The sequence below is a fragment of the Pavona decussata genome, unplaced genomic scaffold (genome assembly GCF_977016875.1).
Source record: "Pavona decussata unplaced genomic scaffold, jaPavDecu1.1 SCAFFOLD_98, whole genome shotgun sequence".
Lineage (NCBI taxonomy): Eukaryota > Metazoa > Cnidaria > Anthozoa > Scleractinia > Agariciidae > Pavona > Pavona decussata.
In genome coordinates this window covers 2896772-2916790 of record NW_028145514.1, presented here as the reverse complement: position 1 = coordinate 2916790, position 20019 = coordinate 2896772, and the positions used below count along the sequence as shown (strand labels likewise).

At 38.4% G+C, this 20019-nt stretch overlaps 1 protein-coding gene across 2 annotated transcripts in view; it reads left to right on the top strand.

Moving 5' to 3' along the window:
- Positions 1–20019, top strand: part of LOC146472678 (dynein axonemal heavy chain 1-like) — a 74385-nt gene that overhangs the window by 1401 nt on the left and 52965 nt on the right. For both annotated transcript variants that reach the window (XM_085119417.1, XM_085119416.1), the window contains exons 2-11: positions 1459–1531; positions 7056–7150; positions 7500–7588; positions 8744–9451; positions 12894–13051; positions 13843–14057; positions 14602–14769; positions 15234–15364; positions 15758–16102; positions 18900–19125. In XM_085119417.1, the coding sequence (XP_084975543.1) occupies positions 1459–1531; positions 7056–7150; positions 7500–7588; positions 8744–9451; positions 12894–13051; positions 13843–14057; positions 14602–14769; positions 15234–15364; positions 15758–16102; positions 18900–19125 (2208 nt within the window). The remainder of the gene's footprint in view (positions 1–1458; positions 1532–7055; positions 7151–7499; positions 7589–8743; positions 9452–12893; positions 13052–13842; positions 14058–14601; positions 14770–15233; positions 15365–15757; positions 16103–18899; positions 19126–20019) is intronic.

The following is a 20019-nucleotide window of genomic DNA, read 5'->3' as shown; positions in this document are numbered from 1 at the left end:
CTCCCCTCGGTAGTTTAGACACACTCCCCAGATCGCGCTCGCTTATAACGAAGCGTACCGGTCTCGAGAATCCCACGGAAAAATAGGGGGGCTGTGAACAGTCTAGGGCACACTTGACGAATTTAATCGCCGATATCTGGCATGTCAGATATCGGCGATTTAATACGCCGATCTCTAATCTCACCATTTTAGTTCTCGGTAAAAAATATAAATATATAAAAAAAGGCTAACTTGGAAGAAATAGAAAACGCCATATTCGCGCGGTCCTTGCTCGGAAACAGCACGGAACGCTTGCTACGCGCGCAGGCTACAACACAAAAGGATCCAAATTTTGCAAAGCCCTTCCTGATTGGTTCATTTAAAAATTGCAGACCTCATAGGAAACAGGACTTCTTTTGTGATTGGTTGATTTTGATCCAAACTCTGCAGACACGGAGTCTGGAGGTTTGATCCATCGCAAACTCTTACTTTGTTCAGAACAAGCTGATTTACCGTAACATACTCCTCATGATCAAGCAGCGGAAAGTGGAGAATTTACAAGAATTTCGAGACAGCAACTTCAATATTCAAATAACAAGACATCTGGACATAAAATACGGGCTAAAGCCCCGGTTAACGTGGTAACTTACACGAATTTGACGGCATGCGCGAGACAGAAGATTGAAAATGGAAATGAAGAAGTTACTGTCGTTTTTTATTGAAAACCAAAGATGAGTACAACAATTCTACTGCATCACCGATCAGAGGAATGAGTGTAGTGACAATCTGCATTCCCTGCTATTAGAGGTCTCTATGATTTAAAGGACTTTAAGACCAACAAAACAGTAGTTATTGGCCGCGGCCCGGCCTCTGTTTTCCGGTGAATTTACGGTAAGCTGATTTCGATAAGTTGTCTCATTTAAATTAGATTTGGTGTAATAAAGTACTATGGATTGAAATTCGTTGTGTTTTCGTTGCTCCATATATCATGTTCAAGCACGCTCTTTGTCAGTTTTAATGTAGTGACCGTTGCAGTTAGATTTATACCTTGCTATTGTAAAGCATCTTAGTAGAATAAGATTGTTCAAATCTTGGGTTAAGATGAAAATATGACTTACCACAGCACTTTGAATCTAAGAAAAAATCATCTTAATCTAAGACGCCATCATCGTTTAAATACGAAGAAAGTCGTCTTATCCTAAGATGAATTGTCTTCAAATAAGATTTACGCGCTGTCTTACCACAGCACCAGAATTAAGTGTAAAAAACGTCTTAAAGTAAGATTTTAGTTTTTACGGAGTATTTGTAGACTCTTGCAACTGAGCTGCACGAATATTTTTTCCAGTTTTTAACTGGGACACTCTTGATGGTGAAATAGTAATTGATGGTGAAACAGTAATTGTTGACCTTATGCTGGCTGGTATGAGTACAGTGTTATTTTAAAAGCGCTTACAAACTCACGGCAAACATTTGTTACAGAATGTCGCTGGTGGTCCCCCAGCATCACGAAGCACATTATGGAAGACAGCAAAAGTGAAACACATGCCAGAAGGTACTTATTTGATATTATTTATACATAGCATTTCATCAGATTTTCTGTGGTCTTCTCTACCCCCTTCCATTCTCACATTACACTTCTCAGTACTGTAAATCCTCGTACTTGAATAAACGCCATTCCTCAAAAAGCACCCCTCCTCTCAGCCAATTATAAAGGATGGCGCCTACTTTTGTTACTGCACATACAGTGTACGTTCTGCGCATCTCGAGATACCCACAATGGAGGACAGATGTCCTTGGGACAGTTGCTGGATTCCTTTCAAATTTGCGTGTCTTACTCTCCCCGTCATTATTATGACCCTTTAGCTACACCTCCACCCTCCCCCCTTCCCCCAGGCAATGTTGAAAAGATCCTAGCGAACATCGACACCTATTTTGCTTGTGTAACGCCTGTTCAACCCACCCAGTTCAACATTGTTTGGGGGGGAGGGGGGAATTACTGCGAATGTTGCTGCGATAGCATTTACTGACCCAGCACTTTTAGCCCGCATTGTCTGAAAATCACTCCTGGCACAAAAGTAGCCCAAGCATTGTGAGGAGTGAAGAAAAGTTCATTATAGCCTCGGAATGGAACTTCGCAAGGTAGTATGATATATTTGGTGAAATGATACAAAACATTTTCACTAAGTTTAAGCACGTGCAGGCGTACTCAACATAATAGTTATTGAGTGTGACGTAATCATTTTGCGTTCGAAGATGATTGTCATTAAAGAAAACGATTGATATAGTTATAACTCGTATCTTGCTAACTTTTCCGGTGGAATGTCTGCAAGTATAATGGTTTATACACAGGAAATAGTCCCTCAGAAGAAGGCTTTAGCGTGGAATCTACCGGAATACAAACATAACAATAGATTGCGTGACACAGAGTCGTGATCTACAAATGTTCAATTTACAATCCTCCCATTCAGTTCTCGGCTACTTAAGTGAAAATTTCTCCGCTATGAAAACTGAGTCATCATCAAGATGTGTCTAAACGATAATAAACATTTGCTCCTAATGCACTGTGGTTGTTGCTGCATAAATAGTAAAGCCAACAAGCTATTTGCAACAGTTCTTGCCCTGAACAGCGAAGGAAATGTAATAAAATATAAAATATCCTAATTCAAACATCCCTTTAAGGCGAGAACTGTTGAAGGAATAGTGTAGTAATGTAAACCTCTCAACTGAAACACGCCCTTTACAATGAAAATATGACAAACACAACTGAAAGGCATATTTTGAGGCCGTGTGTACAACCAAAGCATCTACAAATTAGTTTGTGAGGGTGAGAACTGTAGGTGAGAACTGTAACAATTATTGAAACCTAAACGACGATTGAAAGTCACGCATCATACCAATTACATGGCATGTACATCAATTATTGCTGTGATCTCTAACGGTGTTTTCTAAAATAAATTTGGCAAAAGAAAACCCACAGGGAAGCAATTCCTCTTGCTTGGCTTGTGGGATTTGCTTCCAAAAGTGAAAAAACGCCCATCGAGAATTCATCATTTCCGTGTTTACGTGGTCAGCGGAGCCGGCTTTCACCAAAACAAGTGGCGCATCCGATGTCGCAAAGAACGGGGTATCTCAGGAAAGTTCTATATCCCTGCTGCAGACATTTTTCGGGGTTGGTTAATGAACAATGGGCGATTCCAGAAAATATCCATACCATACCACGGACGGCTTTTAGGATTTCCGAAGGGGAGGGGGGGTTCACGATTATGGAATTCCGAAGGGGAGGGGGGGTTCACGATTATGGAATTCTGAGGGCACGGGGGGGCCTTTGCTCGTTTTTTAATCAAGGAAATGCTGTTTTCGAAGTTTTGATTCGAAAGATTAAAGTACAATCAAGCATAATTATGTGCAGCGTACTGGTAGCGATCGCGCGTGTTTCCATTCTCAGCTTGTGAAACAGCGGCCGAAAAAGGTGCAATCCTTTAATATCGCTTCCTTCACTGTTTATTACTGGGTTAAGTGGACAGGTAGTCATCTTTGAGAGGAAGACACGGTTACGATTTGAAATGAAGAAAACGTGACATCGCCTTTTGAGATTCGATGATCTCGATAATATTTATGCAAATTTGTAACGCTACGCCAAAGATGTAAACAAAGTCTGCTCAAAGGCAAGCGAGCGGCCACGTTGAAGTTTCCCCGGTTCCTTGCCGAATTTTACCGTAGACGTTGTACGTTTTTAAAAAAGGAAATGCTTTTTCCGAAGTTTTCATTCGAAAGATTCAAGTACAATCAAGTATAATCTTGCACAGCGTACTGCTTGCGCAGCGAAGATATTTCAGAAGCGATCGTGTTACATTCCGCGAAAAAGCCGCAATCTTGTCCACGTGCTCCGGCGTAAGAGTCGATCGATTGGAAGGCTGCTCTTGTATGAGGGTTAATGACTGCTACTTTTTTCAGTAACATTTTGTAAATAAAGTAGATAATTACAAAACAGCAACGATGTATGTTTACTCGTGAGGGACTCGGGCACGTGGAATCGAACATTCAAGACGCGCATCACATATCACTGATAAATTTGCATAAAGTTGTTTTCAATGTAGTTGACAATCGGTAATTTTCTTCTTCCTCGCTAAAAGCGTTTGAAATAGTTAATACTAGGTATTCGTAATGTGGTAATTGAAACCACAAGTTTTCTCTTGATAGCGCCTGGAATCACAGATACAATTTTATTTAATTGAATTTTTGGTTCAGAAACTGAAGCCGACTGAAGCATGGATTTTGTGCGGGTATAAAACAAGGGGTGAAAAGAAAGAATTTTTGTTTTCATCCAATGCGTTGTTCTAGTTTCCTACTTTTCCTAAAGGAGTTGAATGGCACAAGAAAACAAAGAGGAGTAAAACTGCCGTAAATGGTGTTTATTATTATAGCCAAATTCGGACTTGAAAAGAACATTTCACGGCCTGGCCACTAGCGGTAGGTTTTTCTTGTTGCTGAAGAGTAAAGCTTGTCGCCTAGCGCCGCTAGATCGCAGCCCTGAGGAGGCATAAATTCATGTTCGTTTGTTCATATAGGCGTTGCTAAAATTGAAAATGTACTTCCCAGAAAAACCGGAAATTCTGAAGGGGAGGGGGGGTTCACGATTATGGAATTCTGAGGGCATGGGGGGGTAACGCATTTTGGAATTTCCGAAGGCAAGGGGGGGTTAAAACATGGAAGCCGTCCGTGGTTGGGTATGGATATTTTCTGGAATTGCCCAATGTCACCTTCTAAAGCCTGTAGAAGATCCGCCCAGACGATTACTTTTGGGTGCCAGCGAAAATCATTGAGAAATATTACCTCCGCCTCTTCAGCTCCAATCCATGCAAAGGACCGGTCGCAGGGTTCGAATTCGCTCCCTTCCCGCTTCTAAATATTCCAGGTCAGCCATTTCGCTCTCCAGAGCAGATGCCCCACATGCCTTTTACAGTTTATGCGCGCGGGGCCTGGGAAGGAATGGGCTGCCCAAAAAAAACAAAAACCAAAAGCCAGGGGTATCGCATGCCTTGTCAGTGTAAATTAATTCTGCCTTAAAACTGTATACATCCTATGAGTGTATTCAATCTCCTAAAAGCAAAAACACAGATATCTTTGAAAAACCAGAACCTACTAAAAACAGGAAGTTGTTATCAATATGTTTTAGGAAATAATTATACTGGACTCTGTTATCAATGTACCATGAAATGATTTGGACGTACCTTGCGATGCGCAAAGACCGATTTTACCAACAGTATTATATTTTCCATTGCAGGGTACAATATTTCACAGGTTCACAAATACAAGTACAGGGTAGTTGTTATTTCCTCTCCCCAAGTCAACCTCCGACAATAGGGGACAGATGTCCTTGGGACAGTTGCTGGATTCCTTTCAAATTTGCGTGTCTTACTCTCCCCGTCATTATTATGACCCTTTAGCTACACCACCACCCTCCCCCCTTCCCCCAGGCAATGTTGAAAAGATCTTAGGGAGGGGGGAATTACTGCGAAGTTTGCTGCTATAGCGTTTACTATCCCAGCACTTTTAGCCCGCATTGCAGGTTTCCTGTGGGTGATGCCTAGTAATACAGAGAGATTTTTTGTACGGTTTAAAACTATGCGGATAAAGCAGAACTTAGCAAGTGCTCTTGGTATCCAAAAAGAAAATTGGGGGTAACCATGCATTTTTCAGAGATAATAAAGCTTCAATATGGAGAAAAAACGCCATACATTGCTTTAAATTTTACTGCTTTTTTCGGATTGTTGTTGCTTAATTATCCCTAAAAAATTGGTGGTTACCCCCAATTTTCTTTTTGGATTCCAATAGTTCTTGTAAAAAATTATCTGCTTTTCCCGCATAGGCATAAACCGCGTAAAAATACTTCGGTATTAGTAGGCACCGTCCTTAACTTGCAATTTACTTGCTCCAGTCCCATTTGGCCATTTTTCTTTCCAGGGTGAGTACCAAGACAATCAAGTTTGATTGTAGCATTTGCTGTGTTCATGACACACCACTTTTCCCATAAGTTATGCCACAAATTGAAAGTGAGGAATTCTAATCTGACTTTTTTTTGGTGTATGACTCATGCTGAGATGTGATCTCATAACCAAATCCATGCTATATTGCAAAAATATAGAAAATTACTTTTTTCTCAGTGCATGTGCAAGCGGAATTCTGTAAATCTTGCCTGCGAACCTCAGGGTGGATTTGTTGCAAAACATGGGTCTTGTTTCCTTGTGGAAAAAAATAAAAATGTTATTCAATTTGCCTAGGCCTTCTGTCTAATAGTATGGCCCTCAGTCATGTTATCAAGACCTCGGACACAAAATAAGCGCCCCCCCAACTGCAACCACTGCCCAATTAACTCAGTTAAAAATAGTGTGGGAGTGCTGAGCAGGATGTTGTAGGTTTGATCTCCAGACAGATCACAAATAACTGGTAAGGTGATGCTGGCTGTGATTAGCACCTTGTCTCAGTGTAGATGATTATTATCACTGGGTGGTGAATATAGTGAGCTGCTGTCATTGGAAAATCTCTCCCCCTATTTGATGCAAGAAAGGAGAGTGGAATCAGTTCTTCTTCTTCTTCCTCTTTTTCTTCTGCCCTCTCCCCCGGCTACCTATAAACCAGTAAAAATAATTTTGAAAGAGCTCCAGGACAGGGTGCTACATGTAAATAGGCAACAATACTCAATATTGGTACAAACAGGGTTCACATTCCAGTGTTAATATGGGAATCTGCTGACTAGCACATGGTAATTTCTTTATTAATCAATTTCTTAGGTATTCATTGAACAGACAAAATCTCTGTAAACTCAAGATGTATGGCCAAACATTTCACTGATCAATCAAACTTTTGGTCCCAATACAGTGTACATAGTTATGTAGATTCAATAGGGGTCACATAATTTAATTTGAATTGTTGTTACCTGTACATCTTCTCAACATATCTGTTTTGGTTACACAATTTCAGCATTTTTAAGTGTAAGCACATTTACTTTATTTATTCTATGACGTGATTGGAAGGTATACATGTACATGTATGCAATCTGATTTGTTATATTACAGTACAAACCTTCAAGGGGCCTATGTCATCTCAAGCCTTGAGTTCAATGTTAAAGGATCAAGTTCATGGACCAACTACTGCTCCTATCACAGTGTCTGTGAGTACATGGGTGTCCTTCTCACTAGTAGAGAATGTGACTTATATTGTACAATTTTAAACCTATTTTATGTGTAGCAATGACATGCTTTGAATTATCATGTACCACATCCATATGTTGTCCCTAAAAAGATCCATACTCCCATCTCCATGAAAGGTCATTGGAAATTTCAGGGTGGAGGAGTTCTAAAAAGCTAAATTTTTAAAGAAATTTACAAATGCTGTATGAGGTAAATTACATGTAATTGGAATCATGATATCCACGAGGACCTTACAATTAATCTAAATGGTAAAACATATAAATCTTTAAATGATCTAATAATTTATACTGTATATGTATTTTGTTGCAGGACTTTCCAGAGAAGGCCTGGGAACCCAAGGTTCAACTTCCGTACAAGGCTGAACCTGGTCAGGTTCCTAGGAAAATTGAGATTGAAAGGTATCACCACATACACAAACAAGATGCCTGCTATACTGGCATTACGTGAGATGCTGGGGCTGATTCATTTATTCCAACTGTATGCTTCGCCGATTGATAAAACTATCCTTGCTAATGGAATAGTTTGAGTCACGACGATCGCGTTACGTTGTTTTCCGTGTGTTACGCGACTCAGACTATCAGCGGAAATTTGTCAAATTCCATTACGATAACGTAAGCTTCTCAATGACCTCTTTTCAGTCTCGCGTCGTGGTCTAAGACTGTCAAACAAAGCACGATTCCTTCACTAAGAACTCACCAATTTCCACCGTTTTACGTGTCGGGTGCTTCTTAGAAGTTATTCTTTCGATTTACCGCTTCAAAATGGTGAAATTTTCTTTTGAAAACGGCACACTTGAGTCCAGAACATGTTAAAACAATATGGCGCGACTTAATCCGTCTTTAATAAATATATCAAATGATGCATTGACATCACACAGGTAGGGGTGAGTGGGTCCCCTCCCTCGCGATATAAGCGACAAGAATGGATTTTGATTGGCCTGCTTCTGTTGAAGACAATCAGAACAATACACCCCGAGTAGGAGAGGGGTGAGTTTAATGAATAAATTAATGTACCGATTTGTAGCTACGAGGAAGAAAAAAAAAAAAAAGAAATCGACCCGTTTTTAGACACGGTATGCCCCTTCACGGCATCCCGCGTAATAATATCATTATTTATATAGCAGTAAAAACGTCCATATGTTATTTACAGATAAAATAGTATGACGGGGCGCGTATGCGTAGCCCGCTGACTATTAAGTGAAAAAAAATTAAAATAAATATTTATACAGTTAATAAATGAAACTAAATTAAACTTATTCCATGATCCCGCAGCTGGTACAATAATATTATTAGGATGTGAGCACAAAAATAAGATTTGGTATTTTGTGACTACAGAGGGTAGTGGTGTACTGGTTTCTATGCCATTGGCCAAAATTTAGTTCCCATATTAAAATCGAGGCTCTCAAACATTGCATTGATGTTTGGATATAAGAAGTGATCTTAGTCTTTCAAAGGATGCACGGATGCACTCATGCAGTGGTCCAGCCTTGTTATTCTGACCATCTTAGGTGAATTGAATTTTTGTCGCTTAACACGAGCTCGATTTCTTTGCAGACAAAAGCGAATATTTTCAAAACAGAATATCAACTCATTGCTAGAAGACCTTGGAGTCAAGACATCTGATTTAATGCCAAAAGGAGACTACAACATGCGAGTGAATCTCACCGGCGCTGACTCTTCTCCATTCCCACCCTTCCTACCCCTCCATACGTTTGATGACGCTGAGTATGACTGTCGCAATCCACGGGAGTGGCTTGAGCTAGGCCTTATTGATGGAAAACAACATCCAGTTCCTGGCAAAGCCCTGCTTCTGAAAGACAATGGAAAAATTGGAAAGGAGTATGTGTGGACAGATGTTGGTACACTAGAGTATGATGCAGACAAACAGCTGTTTCTTGTGCAAGTTGTTGGTACAGGAGGCCTGCAACACAATGTTATCCCAACGACAAATGGAGCAGCAGAAAATGGAATTATGAATGGTGATGTTCACAACAAGGGGCCAAAGAGGAAGCATTCCAAATTGGAAGCCCAGCAGGTTTGGGTTCCAAGGATACAACTTCTGTTTGCTGCTGAAGACCCAGTGAATTTTGCTGAGAGAGTTGCCAAGGCGTATGCTCTGCGGTGTGAAACTGAGGCACTGCTGAGGTATAATTTGTATGTTGATTGTATGCCAATGGATGGTGTGGTGAGACTGGATCCCAGTTCACTTGACAGGATGATCAGCTGGGCCAAAGGAACAAGAACATTGAAGAATGACAAAAGGTATAAATTATTATTAATATCCTGAGAAATTACAGCTCTTGAATCTACTCGTAGCTCTAGAAAATTAATGTTGTTCATGATACATGAGAGTTACATAATGTACAGCTGAAGTCTTTTATACTGTACAGCAGTATACGTACACTGTATGTACCATGTACATGGGTGCACAAGGAAACCTCACCAAGCACATGTACAGTGTACACTGTAGTAATGACAACATCAGATCTGTATGACAGGGAGAAGAATATGAATGCTTGCCGCATGAATAACATGAAAAGTGATAGAACACACATACACTACATGAATATCTTCAAAATGATTGACAGTTTTTTTTCTATTTACGTGTAAGCCGTAAGATAGGAATGAAATTTTGGGTGGAATCATTCTTGAAACTTTGAACCTTAGAACCTAATGTTTATGATTTTTTTGTACTCTTTTTACAGAACCTTAATTCTTTAGCCTTCAAGCAAAAAAAAATTAATTAATAAAAAAAAAAAAGAAAAAATGCATTTACGTAATCAGATTTACATCACAAAAACTAATATTTTGGATCAAATTGCTCAAAAATCTTACACTGTAAACTAAAGGTACTGTATTAAAGTGCTATTATGACGAAATTCGTGTCTTTGTAGTCTGAGCCATTTTAAAACATATTTAGTAGTCTGTACGTGAAGAAGAATGCTGTTTATTATTTTCAAATATCTCTTTTTGTTCCAGAGATATCCAAGTTTTTAACCCTTTCACTCCCAGGAGTGATCACTTTGTATTTTCTCCTTACATTATCAATACATTGTCAACAAGCCAGGTGACGAGAATAAAGAAAATCATCAACTAGAGGAATTTGTCTGATGTGACACCAATTTCTTGAACTAACTTTAAAAAGAAATGACTATGTCAGTCAGTCAGGAGAATTAACATTCAGATCATGGGAGTGAAAGGGTAAAAGTGATGACGTCACAAACTCAACCGAATTTTGGTCAAATATTATGAAAAAAGATATCTCAGCCAATTCGTATCAGAAATGCTTGATTCTTTGCAGTGACATTGTTCTAGGTGCATTCCATAGTATGAGCTTATCAGTTTTGTTACCATGTCAACATACTGGGTTCCAGTCCTCCCTGATACTTAAGGCTTTGCTGGCCACCTTTGGCATTCTATTTTGATATTTGCCAATGGTGCCTCATCTGCATGATCCAGCAAGCGTAGAAATATGTTAGGTCGAGTTTGTGGCCTTGTTAAATGTTTTTCAAGCTGAAAATCACTAAAATATTGAAATCAGGTTGGAGGGGACTGGAAAAGGGTGAGTTGCCATGGGAACCGAATTTTTTATAGCTGTAGGTGTATTGCCTTTAGAACTATTAGCCTGCCAGGTTTCAATGGTCTCTGCTGTAAATTGACTGAGATGCTCTATTTATATACTTGATGTTATATTGAGTTGAGAATATGACGTCATCAGTCCTCTCATTTACATCTTTTACACATTTTTCAAATGTGAATATTTCCGGAACCAATGCAGATATTTAGAAACAGTAAACGGTAAACGAAGGTGTCAACACACGCTGAGATGCGGCCTTCGAGGTGTCGTTGCTAGGTGAAGCTGATATGCCGCATTCTAATTGGTTTCCCGGGAAAAATAGACGCTGAATATGGGCTTTGTAGCCATATTTGGGGGCCTTATTTTGCGTTTAACCGCTGGAATGGATATTGTGGACACTAAAAACATGGCCGCCATCAAAACCAATTGAAATTGATCGAATGTGAGCAGTTTTTGGCAATTTATGGCCGATTTACGGTCAAAAAAGGCTCACGATGAGTTAGATGAGGGTACATTCTCTATGTTTTCTAAAAGAAGATAAGGCGTGAGGATTTGAAACTTGGCAGGTTTAAACTACATGGGAAAACGAAACTTTACACCGCAGTGCGCCCTTGACAGTTCATTACAAGGTGCGTGACAGGATCTTGCTTTTCATGAAGGTAACATTTGTGAAATTTTGCTCTAAAAACATTTCAAACAAAAATTACAGTGCGCACTGCGGTGAAAAGATCAGTTTTTATGCATTTTAACTATGTCCCAAATCTTAAATGAAAATATTAAATTGCTGCTAACAATTAATCGATTTTAGAAAATTTCTTGGCAATGACAGCACCCTTAAATTCCTGAAATTCCAGACATTCTATTAATAATTTATTCGAAAAAATTATTATTTTAGAATCTAGACGAAATGAGGAATAACTGATATTAAAATGACGTTTGTATCTTAAATATTGGTTTAGGAACAATGCTCTAACTAGAGTCAAAAATTGACCAAATTAGCCTCCAGGAATACCTTAAAATTCAAGAGGTAAAAATTTGATCATAGTAGCACTTTAAGAATTACTTTATATAATAATTTATTATTATCAGTGGTTTCTCTCTGCCCCTCGCTGCAATGCCTACAAGCTGATTGTACTTACTTAATTTATTGTGTTTCTGTGTGGGGATCGACGTATCAGTCTAATTTAAATCGGATTATTGTTCTGCAAAAGAAGATAATTAGAATAATATCAAAAGATTCTTTTGATGCTCATACCGGTGTTCTTTTTAAAGAACAGGAGATTTTAAAATTCTCTGACATTTATTTATACCAAATAGGTAAATTTATGTATCTTTTTAAAAGAAGCTTACTTCCAAATTATTTTGGTGATATGTTTACTCTTGCAAGTCAAATACATTCTTTTAGAACAAGAAATTCCAACCTTTTCTATATACCTTATTGTCGAACTAATCTTCGAAAATTCTCAATTCGGTTTCAAGGTCCTTCGTTTTTCAACTCGCTAAGTCGTGAAATTCAAAACAGTGAAACTATCAGTTTGTTTGGCAAAAGACTTAAAAAATTCCTTCTATCTAAGTTAAATTGACTCTTTGTTGAGCTACACACCTTTTCTTTTTTTTTCTTCCTTTCCTTTTTTTTTTTTCTTTTTTTTCTTCTTTTTTTTCTTCTTTAAAAAAAAAAAAAAATTTAATTGGAAATTTCAATCAGTACCCTTAACTTCTATGGTTTATCCAATAGTTCTAGGAAGCCTATAGTTAATAAGCCCCCGGCTTCTATATAGGCTTCCTAGCCTTTAACACATTTAATATTGTAAATAGTCGAGTATGAATATTGTAATAGTAAGAATATTGTGTGTCGTCGTCTATAATGTATTTATGTTGTATTTTTTTGTTAATGGCAAATAAATTGAATTTGAATTTGAATTTGAACTTGTGTTTTAAGAAAGTTGTTTATAATCCCGTACACTGTACATGTACCTAATTGCCAAGTAAAACTTAATTCATATTGACAAACAATTGACAACACTACTCAGAGTGGCAGGACCTAATTGTAGCAATCTTCTAACTGATTTTCTATGTGCCAGCTGATTACTTTTTGTTTTCTGATAATTTCATTGTTTCAATTTACAGCTTAGATGAACATGTGCGGCTGTTATCTAAGGAAATTCAAGTGGACTTTTCACGTAGCATGAACCGCATCACATTTGACAGGATCATTAGCAATAAACCGGAAACATATCCCTTTGTTACTCTACCTCAAGAAGAAGAAGAAGTGATTCCTGAGAGAGGTACATGATGATGTACATGGAATAATGCCCCTTATCATACTTCCTCATAATACTTGAGCTCAAGATACATGTATACATGTAGTTGTCAAGTTTCACAACCTCATTAAATTGAGCCTGTTACTTTTAATACTTTAGAGGTTCACTTATAAACAACTTTCACATGGCTAATCCACATCCAAGGAACCCTCTCAGTAATGTTTTCACTAACCACTACAGTCAAACCCCATTATTATGGACACTGTTTGGACCAGAAAATGGGTCTGTATTACAGAGTGTCACTATCAAGCGGGTCAATTTTAAGGAAAATGTATGGAGCGGTACCAAGAACACTGTCCGTAATAACAATTGTAGGTATTAAGCGGGAGTCCGTAAAGCGGGGTTTCACTGTATTTCTGTATACAGTACTGGTAAAACATATGATAGTCCCTCATCCACATCACTTTGTATTATAACATGAGTGTGCTGGTGCATGTATGGTCAGGCTGAAGTTACACTTTCCATTGTATTTTAATATCACCCTTCCCCCCTTCCCCTCTCCCCTGAATTAGCCTTCAGGACATGACAATTCTTTTCAATCAAAATAATGATTTTTGACAAATTTTTGCACACATGTATATATATGTCCTGCTTCCTACTTTTTTATATCCACCTTTAAGAGCAGTAATGCTGAGGCAAATTTGTACCTAATATGCAAAAAATACAAAGTGTACATCTGTGCCCTTTGTACATTTCTTTCAAGTGTTCTAATTGTAGGATTCTTGCAAAAACTGTTGTCTTCTTTCCTGTTTTAGGATTTCACCCTGATGTTCCTTCATATCCCTTTGATGAGAAGTTTGATGACTTTGCTTTTAACTGCCTGTTGACACGTGAAGAGGCCATTGTGGCAATGGCTAAAGTTAGATCAGAGTGTAACAAGGTTGCCAGCATGTCTGTATTCCAAGTACCTGTCTCAAAAAGTATGAAGCTGGAAGAATTTGAACAGACACAGGCTCAAGTCAGCACACAGGTACATCTCGTAGAAATCTGTCATTTATACAAAAAATAATATTAATAATTTAACAAGGTTGTAACCAAATGGAATAGCATTTGGTGTAATGGTTGTTGAAATCATAATCAGGGCGTCCTGTCCCAAGTGACTCAGACTGCAAGACCACAATTTCTGGCCCCATCCACAGACTTCCCACTGTTTCCTACTCTTAGGCCTGTGACACCTGGTGCAACTTTGCATGGAAGTTGCTTATTATAACACTGTGAGCAAAACTTATGTCCACAACACACAATTGCAGCTTGCAATATTGCACACAGTATCCCTTAAATACAACTGACAGAGAAGTGATGTGTAATGGTGAAGCAGTTGATGGTGTGTTTCCTTACATGCATGACTGTACATGTAGATTGCAAGTGTTTAACTGTTAGTATCTATTGCTAATGAATGACTCCAAATCTTTCTTGGTTGGGCTTGCATGACTTATATTCAGTGTAGTGTAAGGATGATAAATTGCTCTGAATAATTTGTGCAATGTGTGTATTTCTAACTGCTGTACTTTCAGGTGCAAATATTTTTGCGGGACAGCTGGCTTAATACCTTAAGGACAGCAATTCGCAGCAGTTTGCTGGATGTGGGCAAGGGATGGTTCAACATGGAAGAGAGGAACTGGGAGGTGTACCAAATCTCCAAACTGGCTAAATTTATGCAGCTGGTCAAGTTTGCCATGCAGGTAAATCAGAATACTGTAAAGTTGAACTTGCATGAATGAAGCAGAAAAATGTTTTTGACACACAGATCTATACTCCTTATAGCCTTAGTGCTAGCGTGTGTGAGATCTACATCACATGGCTTGTTGGAACATTTATTTTCTTGTCGCTATACTCCACTGCCTGATCTCCTACTGTAATACCCTTAAGGTCTCATTGTTAGTTACAATTGATTTAGGCCCTTTGTTGGGTCCTGCATCAGCATCATGTCCAGGTTCATGTAGTTCTTACATTTGTAAGTTGTGTGAAATAAGGGGAGTCCCTGAGAATTCCCTCATTTGTGATGTCTCCTTCAACCGCAATACTGCATGTACCTCTGCATATCCCAGGGTTGTAACACTCAACATTTTTTTTCACTCAAGGACAGATGATAACCTCACTGTTAATTAAGCATTTTTACTTTAACTTTTCCTGTTGTTTCTGTTAGGATTCACTGCGTTACTTAGTTCAGGATTCTTTGGCAGCCTTTACTCAGATGATCCAAGATGCGACATACAGTGTTGTGGACTTAGGGGAAGACTTTGATTGGGGTGCAGATATTATAAACAGCAACTACAAGTGAGGAATTTTAAGCTATAGGCTAAAATCCACTTACAGTCTGTACTTTATTCAAAACGTTTGGCCCAACAATTCTCTTTTCTCAGTTTTCTTCCTCCTCATAAGGTACTGTGTGACAAGTTTGGTAGACAGAAGACATTTGCCAAGTGTCAGACCAGTTTCAATTTCAAAGGTCACATTCAAATTGATGCCAATGAATAAGTCAGTAAGCTAATAAAAGTGAGCTGTTTGAGGTTTATTAATTTAGTCAAGTTTTATTGGGATAAAAAACACTGTAATGAGCAAACTTCTTTTAGCCAAGATGTCAAGTTGTTTCCTTGAGAGGATATGAGTTATTGGGATGACGTGTATGTTACACTGTACATTTAAGATCATAATTTCATTGTTACTCAGACCCAAAAAGAATGCCCTGTTCATGTTGGACCTAACAATGGAAAAGACAGGAGTCCAATACAACACAGACTTAGAGAGCTTTGGCCGGGTGGTGATCGCATTATTTGACAAGGGTATCACTTGCACTAAGAATGTTCCTCAGCTGGAGAAGATGGTGATTGAAGGTCTCTTCTGGAGTGGCACTCCTCTCCTGGAGTCTGTTGGGGAGAATGAGCCTGAAGTAGTGAGGCTGAGAGAGACTGTACGACATGCCATCAAACAGTCACTCATTCCTCTCAGAGCTTATGCTAGACAATATGAGAAGTACCTGGAGCTGTTTAACCTGGATATCAACCAGTATCTTGCGTGAGTGGCTTTTTTCTGTTAAATCTTTGTGTGGCAATTAATTCACAAGAATGGTCAAATTAAAATACATGTACAGTTGTTTTTAATCCCTTCACATAATTTCCACAACCCAATTTTGTCCCAAAAATTACTTGTTTCCATCTTTTTCTTTAATGTGTAGAAGGAATTGTTAAGTGTGAACATTCAAGTGAGAGCTTAATTACTGCAGTCAACCAACATGTAGATGAAATATGAGGCCTCTGTTTATATGGAGAAAAGTTGTCCCGGGAAAGACGGTCACCCTCTCAGCTGAGACAACTTCAGGGGGCGTTTATATGAGAAAAAAAGTTGACCCCTTTGCTCAAGTTAACAGTGCTTGCGCATGCTCTGATTGTCTATTGTCTCGCCTTAACAGAGTTGACCCAGCTAGGAGAGCCAAAGTGTTTGTATGGAGAAAAGTTGGCCTGGCTAGGGGGGTGACCTTACCATCGAAAAAGGGTGACCCGGCTAGACGGGTCACCCTTCCAGCCGAGCCAACTTTTTGTTTCTCAGGTAAACAGTACGCCAAGTTTTGTAAGGAAATGTAGGAAAAGTTGACTTGCCCAGGGTAGCTCGGGTAGGCGAGTGACCCTTCTACCCAAGACAACTTTTCTCCATATAAATGGGGCCTAAGTCAGTTGTGAACCCAAGTTTAAAAATGGGGTGTGGTTCTGTAACCCTACCCTACACTTTAACCCTAGTCTAACCCCAACCATAACCCCTACCTCCCTTCCCTAGTCCACGTCTTACCCCCACCTTTCCCCTCTTGCCTGACTTTTCTCTTACATCATAACCATTGTATGTGTATTAGACTTGTTACATATTTTAGTATATGATAACTTCAGTGTTTAAATATTTTCCTTATTTATTAAGGGAAATATTAAAACATGTATTTATCTTATACAGTTTATGACATGTATGTTTTGTTGGGCGTTGAAAATACGTTTTTTAAAGATACATGTGTGAAGAGAATGCTATAAATGTACAGTGTGTGTAAATGCTGTTTTATTGAAATGCATATTTCTTATATTTATCGCTGCTGCCATCATATCCACATCCATTTTAATTTACCACTTTATTACAAAAATAACTTGTTATTACAATACATCAGAAAATGGTTGGAGGTTCCATCTTTAGGAAGTTAAATGAACCTTAAAGGAATTGCAGTCTAATCTTACTAGAAATGCTTCAAAAGGAGCAAGTTGTAACTTTGTAAATTAGTACTGTTCAAATTACTGCAACATCGGAACTTGCTTCACTAAAAAGCTGGCTTGGAAAAAAAAAAGTCAGCTGTGGTAACTTTCTAGTTACCACAGGGATGGCACAGTGGTGAGAGCACTCGCCTCCCATCAATGTGGCCCGGTTTCGTTTCCCAGAGTTGACGCCTTATGTGGGTTGAGTTTGTTGTTGGTTCTCGTCCCCGCTCCGAGGGTTTTTCTCCGGGTACTCCAGTTTTCCTCCCTCCACCAAAACCAACATTTCCAAATTCCAATTCGACCTGGAAACAGTGGACGAATAGCCACTCTCTGGATGTGCCACTGAAATTCCCATTTATTTATTTATTTATTTATTTATTTATTTATTTATTAATTTATTGTGCATGAGTTTGAGCTTAACCTGAATGAAAGGTATAATTATGTTCAACAATTGACAAGACTTGAAGCCCTGGAAATTTATTGCAACAAGCTTACTTAATTAGCATTGACTGGCAGCCTTTTTGAAGCCACTTTAGAATAGTCCCATGGCATGTATAATTTGTTAAAGAATTGAGGAAATCTTTTTAAATACAGCTGTTGCTGCAGGCTTCATTTAATTGTAGCATAACTTGTCAACACAACTGCAATTTTTGATCTCAAACAGGATATTTGGAACTACTAGTCTCTCTCTAAGCAATTATTAACCTTTTTATTAGACTTTAAGGTAAAGAACATTGAAATTAGAATTATCTGGGACAAACAATCTAAGTGAATAAAGGTTCAATTTCAGCTTCTGGACTTACAGATGCAATTTACATGTACTTAATTTTTCCTGTAAAGAGAGTATACCAAAATAGAGACAGATGAAAAGGTTGGATCAACATGTACATGTATGGGTGAATGAGATGATTCCAACAAAATAATTATCAATTTTTATCATACTTCCTTACAGTGCATTGCATTAATAGGAAGTATAAGTTAACATAACATAACACCTTCATCGTTTATTTCCAAGGGACATCAAAGAATAGTGAATTTGTCTTGTACAGTATATGAAATATGATTTCTTAGGCGCAGTCAATTCGTTTTGTAAGAGTTACAACAATTGAGAGAACATAGTCAAACGCAAAAATGCCCGCAACTATTGCAGTATGGCTCTGTCAAACTCTCCTAAAAGATAGGCAGCTTTTTAATTCCCTATTGCCTGTGATCCTGTGTGATGTTATCCGTCTTTCTTTTCCTTGGATTTAGCTTTAGTAGTTTTTCAGAAATTAAGCAATCTGTTTCCCTCTAAAATTTCAGCAGCCTGTGCTCCCTGAATTATTCAATTAAGTAGAATTTTAATATTTCGAGTTGAATATCTTTCAGTTTCGACATGATTACAATACAGTGCGACCAATAAATGTGGAGACGATCAATTTTGAAAACGGCATTTGAAGAAAAGAAGTAAAATAATAATTTTACTGTGAAGCTTAGGGATTGCTTTGAGAACCAAGTAAAAATAAGTGAAGTATGTGTCCCACATTTGAGCTAAAAGATAGACTGTTGTACGGTTTGCTCACTTCACCAAATGCTGTTTTCAGAGATTATGATTCCCAAGAGCGCTCTGCATCCGAAGTGAAGCAGGAGATTGAAAGGCATTTAAAAGACAAAGAGATCCTGGAAAACTCCCTTCCATCGAGCATTGTGATTGGTCCATACTGGATATCAACTGAGGGAGTCAAGCAGGCACTGGCAAAGAAACGCAAAGCGCTGGCAAACGCTGTGATTGAATTGTTGGCCAAGAAACTCCGCAAGCAGGCTGATATGGTGTGTAAAATTTCTTTGTAATGTTTGGGTGGTCTGAAGTCGTCTGCACTCTCTCCATTAGGAAAAGAAGGGAGAGAGTGGGCATTTACCTCACGTAAAGGCTTAAAAGTGGGCCTACAGAGTACGAGATATATGTCTTAAAAAACGAGTTTTCAAAATTAATACAGCATTTTCAACACAAAAGCTTAAGTTTTCTTATTCGCATTACAAAAAAATAACTTTTAATGAACGTCCGCTTTGGTCAATTGAAAGTCTTGCTTCGATAACTCTATGGAAATGTGGTAAATTTCTCATGGGCTATTTGTAGGAAAATAGAAAACACTTTGTCTGTATTTCTGCATAATTTACACAAACACCCGCAGAAGTTGTGGAGATGTGGAGACACTCGCCTGTCGCCTACCCCTCGTGTTATTTCCACAATGGTTTCTTGTTCTTCCAACTCCTGTTTGTGTTTTTATAACTTGCTTTCTGTATCTTAAATGGCTTATGAGAAAACATGTAGCCATATTACATATTTTCTGCAGAGTTATGATCAATGACTTTCAACCAGTTACGATTTGTTCTAAGGATGTAAGCCATCAAGATAGTTTACTCAGAAAAAAAGAGAGTTTTAGACTCTCGAAAAAAAAAATTGCATTTGCTCTCTTTTCTTTTCTTTTTTTTTTTTTTTTCACTTACGTACAGTGTAATGTATATTCCGTCATTCCTCAACCTGGGCCCAGTTGTTCAAAGCCCGATTAAGCTAATCCTGGATTAACGCGAACTTTCACTCGAGTTTAATTGCTAATCAATAAAGATTCTTCCAAACGATTTTTGGCCCTTAGTTTTTTCTTCGACTTTTCTTTACCTTTAGCTCGAAATTAACCTTTTAAACCATTTTTAACGAGCGAGATG